This window comes from Salmo salar, chromosome ssa09, assembly GCF_905237065.1.
Source record: "Salmo salar chromosome ssa09, Ssal_v3.1, whole genome shotgun sequence".
Taxonomy (NCBI): Eukaryota; Metazoa; Chordata; class Actinopteri; order Salmoniformes; family Salmonidae; genus Salmo; species Salmo salar.
The window spans coordinates 116,501,383-116,511,373 of record NC_059450.1 but is presented as its reverse complement, the minus strand read 5'-3'; the positions used below and the strand labels follow the sequence as shown (position 1 = coordinate 116,511,373).

At 40.6% G+C, this 9,991-nt stretch overlaps 1 protein-coding gene across 3 annotated transcripts in view; it reads left to right on the top strand.

Annotated features, from left to right (window-relative positions):
• The first annotated feature begins 308 nt into the window (after positions 1 to 308).
• Positions 309 to 9,991, top strand: part of scn4ba (sodium channel, voltage-gated, type IV, beta a) — a 29,996-nt gene continuing 20,313 nt past the window's right edge. For all 3 annotated transcript variants that reach the window (XM_014214181.2, XM_045724386.1, XM_014214183.2), the window contains exon 1: positions 309 to 1,099. In XM_014214181.2, coding sequence (XP_014069656.1) covers positions 1,006 to 1,099 — 94 coding nt within the window. In that variant the 5' untranslated portion in view covers positions 309 to 1,005. The remainder of the gene's footprint in view (positions 1,100 to 9,991) is intronic.

The window sequence follows — 9,991 nt, the reverse complement described above, 5'->3', positions numbered from 1 at the left end:
GACAAATACAATTTGATTTGATTTGATCCAGGATGGAGGGGGTTATAGATGGCAGAGTACCCAGAGCAACCTTCCTAAACCCGGTCATGGGTGCAGTGGTAGACAGGGTGGATTCCAAGACCCTCCAGCGCAGGGCTGAACCCAGCACTGTGTGTGAGATAGCCCCCAGATGCAATCAGCCTGAAGGCCCCCCCCTTCTACTCCTCTCCCCTCCGTCCCCCTCCCCTCTTTCCCTCTCGCTCTCTCGCTCTATCCTCCATGACTCTTCTGCAGTAGCTCCCCCTCCCCACTCATTCGTCCCTGTGCCGGCTAGGGAGACACATATCGCCTGCCTGCTGCCTGCAGCATTTGTGCCTGAGCTCCAGGCTCTGCTGTCCCCTCCACTCCCTCCCCCCGCATGCAGCTCTCCATCAGAGGGAACGCTGACATCCTCTCTCCCCTGACTGCCTCCACAGCTCCACAGCTCTGCGGTGCAGACGCTCACTCGCTCTCTCTGAGTGAGTTTTTTTCGTCTCCTCTGCCTGTTCTAGCTCTCAGGCTGTGGGATTCAGTGGATAATCAGTGTGTCGGCGAGCAAGAGTGAGGGACTGAAGCAAAGAGAGAGAGAGAAAGCCTGGATCAGGTGCAGCAGCCTTGACTTCGTCTGTCTCTTTCTGTTACTCTCTCTTTCAGTCTGTTTTCTGCCTGGCAGATACAGAAGGGTAGACATAACTCATAATCCAGCAATTAGCCTTCCTTCACCCTCTTTCTCCTTCTCTGGGACTCAATTCAAAGAAGGAGAGAAGAGGAGGGAGACACTCATCGCAGGACTTTGCAGAGTGACAAGTCTTGTTTTTTTTTATTTGCTCGCTCTGCGTCCTACTTCACCCTACCCCTCCCCTCTATCCCACCCACACCCCTGCTTGCTCTAGCCAACACACACCCACACACCCAGAGTGCGTATCCAGGGGCAGACAGACAGATAAACAGACGGACGGACAGATTGCCAGACAGACGCAGTAGGATATGGAGTCCAAAGGAAGCGGCAGGTTCTCTATGTCCAGGTGTTTGAGCTCAGGAGACACCGTCCATGCCAGTGTTGTCGTCACACTTCTGCTCGGTGAGTCCAAAAGCTGACTTTATACTGCCATTATTCCTCTCCTATCCTTAACCCTCTCTCTCTCTCTCTCTCTCTCTCTCTCTCTCTCTCTCTCTCAACTCTCTCTTGATCTCTCTCTCTGCACCCGTCTTCCTCCATCTACCCCTGGAGTGCCAGCCAAATCACTACAGTTTCTGCCGAGCTTGCAGAAATGTGTCCGACGCCGGCAGACAAGGCTGCACACTTATTGCTTGTAAGGCAGGGGTTTATTTGGTTACATGGCTCATGCTTTTCTATATTGGGAGACTCTGAGTTGTGTGTTTTAGCCACGCCGGTGCAGCGAGTGCTGATTCTTGCTATTTTACGGTTCACTAAGAGACTGAGTGGAGGGCATCAATTTTAGCTATCCTTGCGTAGATTCTGAGTCAGTAAGAAGATGCTGGTAACAATGGATCCTGTTTAGGGCAAGTGGAATTACGGGCACTGCCAATGGACCTGCCAAGTCAATGAGTATGATGATGTCCAATATTTACATCTTCTGCCATGCTTCAGGGAGGAATGGAGAGAATGATCCATGGGACAAGACAATATACATCTAGATGAGGCAGTGGGATGGAAGTTGTCTTGTGAGGAACACAGTGTAGTTGTCAAAAGATAGCCCTTTACACTGTCTTCCCGTCAGAGGATCTAGTGATGCAGATTCTACTGCGCACTTCATTCTGTCACGCTACATTTACACATGCCACTAAATCAGGAACATTTTTAACTCATACAGCTGATGAGATGAAGTGTAAGGTGTTAATACAGGGAGGGAAGTTTATCAGAATGTACGGAGGAATATCATATTTTGTATTTATACATTTTGGGGAAAATATATTTAATATACAATTAAAAAGTGTGATAATGAGCAGGTTGGATCAATAACTACTCAAATCGCAGGATATCCTTGCATTATTATTCTCCCCAGTCTTCTTCCTGCTATGTTTTTATTATATTTTTTAAATGTTTTGTTTAGCTACGTACAGACTAGTGTGACCACTAAGAATGGTCCAATAACCACATGGTACCCTACATTTAAATGTCTGGGCGATATGATGTTTTTTGATACAAATTGCTGTAGTATATAGGTTAGCTTTGTAGTAGAGTACCTGACTGCCAGATATTGTGTCATATTCCATATTGTTTCAACATATAGTGCTGTATAATGCACAATAACACAGTATAGTTACTCGAGCTGTAGACAAACTATGCCCGATGTATTTGAGAATCCACACATGATCATGTCAGTTTGTTATCGCTAATTGTTAGCACGTACTGTAATATGGACACAATTATTTGTGGGATAACCTAAGACTCCTCAGCATCTTTTGAGGTGAGTGCCTTTTTGGCAAGATTACAAGATTACACAAAACATCTTAAAACATGTTTATGAGTCTAAATTAGCATACGGTTCTAAAGAGGCCGACACAGCAGAAAGCTACCAATAATAAATAGGCTTTTCATTTTCATATTTCTTTGAGATGGAATCTGACATGATATTAGATTAAGACATACCTGATAAGTAGCATCTCTTGCCTGTGTGTATCACTTGGTCAGTTTTCTCTGGATTCTCTGCCAGGCTCTGTGTCAAGGTGAAGTACAGGTATTTTTTCTACAGCTGGGGGGCGACGGGTTAATGTGCATGCTCATATATATCCCCCAAGCGTACAGTGGAGGGTTTAACCTCCAATAAAATGAACGGGGTTCACATATCGACCAGCCAGGCCTAAGACAATCCAACACCCCCTCGAGACATCCATCAGAGACCCGGGAAGGATCTTTAATGTTGCTGGAACGTTTGTGCGACCAAAATGTCACATATAATGGACCGGCAGTTATCATATCATTAGATCCCATGGTCGTTCTACATTAACAGAGTTGAGAGAGAGACTATTAGAATACAGTATGAGAGATGTTAGCTGTGAGACTTGTACTTCACATCAGGTAATGGACAGAAGGTCAGGGAATTACAATATTTTAGTTGCAGATTAGGATGTAGCCAGACAAACACCCAATATAAGGCTTAAAGATGCAATCTCAAACTTTGGTATAATTTCAGCCAGTAGTTTTGAAAGTGGTGCTCACGAGCCAAATGTGGTCCCCATTTTTTGTATACTATGTCATCCAATTCTGTACTAAGTTATCCATTTTGGTATGGTATGTTACTTGCTGCATTTTCCAAAAATATATATTGCAATTTGTATGATATGTTACAAATCCAATTCGTACTATATGTTGCAAATTTGTTGTGCTTAAAGATGCCAAATGTAACTTTTTGGGTGACCCGACCAAATTCACATAAAAATGTGAATTACAGTGTATATATCTGCCATTCTCATTGAAAGCAAGTGGTATATCTATTCAGTGTGCACTATTTCTATGCTACCCGTTCTAAAGTTTCATAATTGAGTCTTTTACATTCGGTTTTGTACATCAGCTTCAAACAGCTGAAAATGAAATATTGTGTGTTATTAAAAATATATTTCACACCGGTTTAGATAGTACAATGATTCTTTACATTCTGAATGCTTATTTTGTTACATAAACTGAAATGAAGCGAACGATTTGATTTTTTTGCAACCAGGAAATGGCAGAGCAATTTCGGCATATTGCACCTTAAAGATCCCGGAGTGCATCTTTACTAAGGGCTGTGCAGTCCTGATGAAAAACCAAGCCCCTTCTCATCTGTTTGTGCTTGAAGTGAGAGAGCAGGCGTGAAATAGCCAAAATCTCCTCTGGCATTATTCATCTATTTTTCCTGTAAGTCTAATGGAGGAAAACTACTTGTACGACACACGGGAACTCTCACCCTCAGCCAGACTAATGGGTAATTAACGTAGGGGAGAGTGGGGTAAGTTGAGACATTTTTTACATTCAGCACCACTATGTCAAGGAAATATAGTATTATTTGTAACAAAGATATCTACATATATTTCAGGACGTTGTGTATCCCTGGAAAGAATCAGAATTTATGTAAACATAACAGTTTTGAAAACATCGCTTGTCCAAAAAAAAGTGGTCTCTTGGCCCAACTTACCCTGGGTATGGAGTAAGTTGAGCATAGGGTCAGGACAAGTTGAGCTGCCTTGGGGTAAGTGGGTGATGGTGTCCTGTGACGGTGGGTGATGGTGCTGGTAGGTCAAAGTTGAATTCATGGAATGGGGGTATGGTATATTGTATATCTTAAATGTATGCCGACATTCATATATAGATCTCTCTGTTCACTATCACTTACCCTTCCATTTATTGACCAGTTGTCTGGGACAGGGATGTTGTTTCAATGTGCATATTCATAGGCAAGTAGTCAAGGCTTCGAAGCCCATCCGACTGGGCACACACTGGTTGAATCAACGTTGTTTCCATGTCATTTCAATGACATTAAGTTGAACCATCGTGGAATTGAGGTCTGTGCTCAGTGGGATGAAACTGGTCTGCAAAATGCTTGATATGTTTAACAAGCTCAGACTCCATGTTATCAGATGGGATGGCCTATCGCTGCAGAATGCTGGTTAAGTGTGCCTTGAATTCTAAATAAATCCCTGACAGTGTCACCAGCAAAGCACCCCCACACCAATATATTTTGATTTGTTTAACACTGTTTTGGTTACTACATGATTCCATATGTGTTATTTCATAGTTTTGATGTCTTCACTATTATTCTACAATGTAGAAAAACCCTTGAATGAGTAGGTGTGTCCAAACTTTTGACTGGTATTGTACATATATATATATATATTTTTTTTCAATGTACTTCTTCAGTGTCATTCAGTCTATTTTTTTCATCATGTGCTGCTGCTTCAAAGGACTTCTTCCCTTCTCTCATGTCCTGTTCTCTCATGAACCTCAAGGGGGGCTAACCGCTACTTGTTTCACATATGCATGCACAGGGCATGATGATGTCTGCTCTGTAACAATAAAAATGCATCTTGAGTTCATATGCCTGACAAAAAATACTATGCATATTATGCGTAGAACTGACTAAATGTAATTATCATTTGTATGGGTATGTGACCATTGGCTCAACTTGCCCCATGGCCATTAGCTCAACTTACCCCAAGGCAAACATTTTGACTATATTAGCCCACACAGCTATGCACTTTCATGCTTGATTTAGGACCTCATATTGTAGCTTATAGAGACCCCAACTGATGTATAAAACAATCTTAAAACAATCTACTTTGGTTAAGATACGGTACTCGCATCATAAAACCTATAACACAATGCACTCATTTGAGTTTGTGACAGACTGAAAAACAGCTTTTATCTCCAGGCCATCAGACTGGTACCACTCGGTACTCTAACCTGCACCTTAGAGACTGCTGCCCTATGTACATAGAGTCATTGAACACTGGTCATTTTAATAACGTTTACAAACTGTTTTACCCACTTTATAGGTACAGTATATACTGTATTCTGGTCATGACTCATCCTTAATAACTCCTTCTGTACACACCTTTTCTATTAATATACTCTCTATACATCATATAGATGTATATTTATATTCCGGACGTATTGATATTTCTTAATTAAAATATAGTTATAAATGGCTCTTTATATATATATATATATATATATATATATAGTATTGTTGGGTATTACTGCACTGTTGGAGCTACAAACACAAGCATTTTGCTGCACCTGCGATAACATCTGCAAAATTTGTGCACACGACCAAGAAGATTTGATTTGAGTGTATGTGTAACTTGAATCTGCATTCAGCTCCCTATATGAAAGTCAAGTTTGCAGGACCAGACTGGGTGGATAAGTGGTCGGGTCTGCTATCAGATAACTTTGACCATTACCAAGGCATTGAATTGCTGGAGGGGTAGTGATACTTTGTCTCTGAAAGAGTCATGTAAACTACCCCGGTGGATATCTGTTGGATATCTGTTGTTTAGCTAAAAATACAGATGATTTTAAGCCGTTTAAGTCATGTACACACACATGACATACTATAAATACCCATGGTGTATAGTGTCATGACTTGTCTTTAACATGAATCTGTTATTTATCTAATCAACAACTGTGTTTAATTGTTACCCAATTAAAATAATCATGTAACAATTAACTGATTAAGATCTGGGTCACCACGAGAGTGGTTCTTTAAAGAGTTACCATCTCCGAAATCAAACTCTAAAAGGTCTTTACCTATCACATCTATAAACGGTCAACTTATTAATCATAACCTCGTATCATACCATCATTCTGAACAGTCATAACCTCCTTGCATCTGCAAAAACCCGAGCCTTACTTATGATTCGGTACTACACAAATTGGTTTAATTATTTATTTACTAGCTAATTAAATGGGAACACAGGATAAACATACACACTTAATATGTTAAAAAAGGTCCCTAGTGGAATGACACAACATGGCTGCTTGTTACAAAAGAGATGGAGAGGGGGGGGAGGCAGAGAGGGACAATGACACTTAACATGGGTACATTTGGAAACTACTCTCACTTACAGTAATCATATACTTTGCACACGAACCGCCGCCCTCTTTGGGTAAGAAATCATGAATGTATTTACGTGAAATGTCTTGAAATGCAGCAATGTCTTATGTTTGAGAACTTTGAATTATGACATTTTGTTGTTTTAAATCTGGCGCTGTGATTTTTCAATCGCTGTTGAATAGGGTGGGACGATTTCGTCCCACCTTCCCTAGAGAGGTTAACCTGTTATGGATAGGGGGCAGTATTTTCACGGCCGGATAAAAAACGTACCCGATTTAATCTGATTATTACTCCTGCCCAGAAACTAGAATATGCCTATAATTATTAGCTTTGGATAGAAAACACTCCAAAGTTTCTAAAACTGTTTGAATGGTGTCTGTGAGTATAACAGAACTCATTTGGCAGGCCAAAACCTGAGAAGATTCTGTACAGGAAGTACCCTGTCTGACCATTTCTTGGCCTTCTTGATTATCTCTATCCAAAACAGAGGATCTCTGCTGTTACGTGACACTTCCTACGGCTCCCATGGGCTCTCAGAAGGCGGCAAAAAGCTGAATCGTGGCTTTGCAGGCCCTGGCTGAAAAACATTAGCGCGTTTGGATAGTGGCCGGTCAGAGTACTATGAGACTGAGGCTCGTGCACGAGTCGACTCCATGTTTACTTTCTCTCTCTTTGAACGAAAACAACCACTCCCGGTCGGAATATTATCGCTTTTTTACGAGAAAAATGGCATAAAAATTGATTTTAAACAGCGGTTGACATGCTTCGAAGTACGGTAATGGAATATTTCGAATTCTTTGGTCACGAAACGCGTCGGGAGCGTAACCCTTCGTCACCCTTGGATAGTGTCTTGAACGCACAAACAAAACGCCGCTATTTGGATATAACTATGGATTATTTTGAACCAAACCAACATTTGTTATTGAAGTAGCAGTCCTGGGAGTGCATTCTGACTAAGAACACCAAAGGTAATCAAACTTTTCTAATAGTAAATCGGAGTTTGGTGAGGGTCAAACTTGGTGGGTGTCAAAATAGCTAGCCGTGATGGCTGGGCTATCTACTCAGAATATTGCAAAATGTGCTTTCACCGAAAAGCTATTTTAAAATCTGACATAGCGAGTGCATAAAGGAGTTCTGTATCTATAATTCTTAAAATAATTGTTATGTTTTTTGTGAACGTTTATCGTGAGTAATTTAGTAAATTCACCGGAAGTGTTCGGTGGGAATGCTAGTTCTGAACGTCACATGCTAATGTAAAAGGTGGTTTTTGATATAAATATGAACTTAATTGAACAAAACATGCATGTATTGTATAACATAATGTCCTAGGCGTGTCATTTGATGAAGATCATCAAAGCTTAGTGCTGAATTTAGCTGTGGTTTGTTTTTTGTGACATTATATGCTAGCTTGAAAAATGGGTGTCTGATTATTTCTGGCTGGGTACTCTGCTGACATAATCTAATGTTTTGCTTTCGCTATAAAGCCTTTTTGAAATCGGACAGTGTGGTTAGATAAAGGAGAGTCTTGTCTTTAAAATGGTGTAAAATAGTCATATGTTTGAAAAATTGAAGTTTTGGGATTTTGGAGGAATTTGTAATTCGCACCACGCCTGTCATTGGATATTGGAGCAGGTGTTCCGCTAGCGGAACGTCTAGATGTAAGAGGTTTTTTAACACAAACACTTTCATCATTTTTCATATTACATGCACAATGCATAGGATGGACACTTCGTACACATAGTGGGTATACTTTCCAAGTTAAAGTATTTCCTTTATAACATGTTTAATGACATCACAAAATAACAAACAAAATGACATTCGTTTTCTATAGATCGCCTTTGGCCATTCCCAACATTCTATGTTGGAAATATTGTTCCAGTATTAGCTTCTGAACATGTTAGAGTTTAGAGTATAACAAAGGAGATTCCTTTGGTGAATATTGGAGAGGGAGACCTGAATCTTCTCTTCTTGATTTACAACATGATGTGAGTTGTTAATCCCCACCAGTTGCCTCCTCCCCACCTCTGAGAGGGGGTCTGATTGAAATGATTCATTGCAAACCTGATCTGACCTATTTGGATTCTCATGGTCAGTCATGACAATAGACTCCTGAGATAATACACTGACATGCCATGCCTTTGGAGGTCAAGACTTTAACCATGTTTAATGGTGTAGCATTTGACTCTATTTTTATTAATTTTATTTAATTTTTACTTAACCTTTATTTAACCTCTTACATCTAGACGTTCCGCTAGCGGAACACCTGCTCCAATATCCAATGATAGGCGTGGCGCGAATTACAAATTCCTCAAAAATACAAAAACTTCAATTTTTCAAACATATGACTATTTCACAGCATTTTAACCTGTTAGGGCTAGGGGGCAGTATTGACACGGCTGGATAAAAAACATACCCGATTTAATCTGGTTACCACTCCTACCCAGTAACTAGAATATGCATATACTTATTACATATGGATAGAAAACACCCTAAATTTTCTAAAACTGTTTGAATGGTGTCTGTGAGTATAACAGAACTCAAATGGCAGGTCAAAACCTGAGAGATTCCTTTACAGGAAGTGGCCTGTCTGACCATTTGTTGAACTTCTTTTCCATCTCTATCATTTACTAAGGATCTCTGCTCTAACGTGACACTTCCCACGTCGTCCATAGGCGCTCAGAGCCCGGGAAAAAACAGAATGTCGTCATTCCAGCCCCAGGCTGAAACACATTATCGCCTTTCTCAAGTGGCCGATCAAGGGACACTGGCTTATGCGCGTGACCCCGACCGCCCCCGCCTTTGGGATTTTTTCCTCTGTTTGCCGAAAAGGAGATTCCCTGTCGGAATATTATCGCTTTTCTACGAGAAAAATGTCGTAAAAATTGATTTTAAACAGCGGTTGACATGCTTCGAATTACGGTAATGGAATACTTAGAATTTTATTGTCACGAATTGCGCCATGCGCATGACACTTCTTTACTATTTTGGATAGTGTCTGGAACGCACGAACAAAACGCCGCTATTCGGATATAACGATGGATTATTTTGGACCAAACCAACATTTGTTATTGAAGTAGCAGTCCTGGGTGTGTATTCTGACGAAGACAACAAAAGGTAATGAAACTTTTATAATAGTAAATATGATTATGGTGAGTGCTAAACTTGCCGGGTGTCTAAATAGCGAGCCCGTGATGCCTGGGCTATGTACTTAGAATATTGCAAAATGTACTTTCACCAAAAAGCTATTTTAAAATCGGACATATCGAGTGCATAGAGGAGGTCTGTATCTATAATTCTTAAAATAATTGTTATGCTTTTTGTGAACGTTTATCGTGAGTAATTTAGTAAAATGTTAGCGAATTCCCGGAAGTTTGCGGGGGTATGCTAGTTCTGAACGTCACATGCTAATGTAAAAAGCT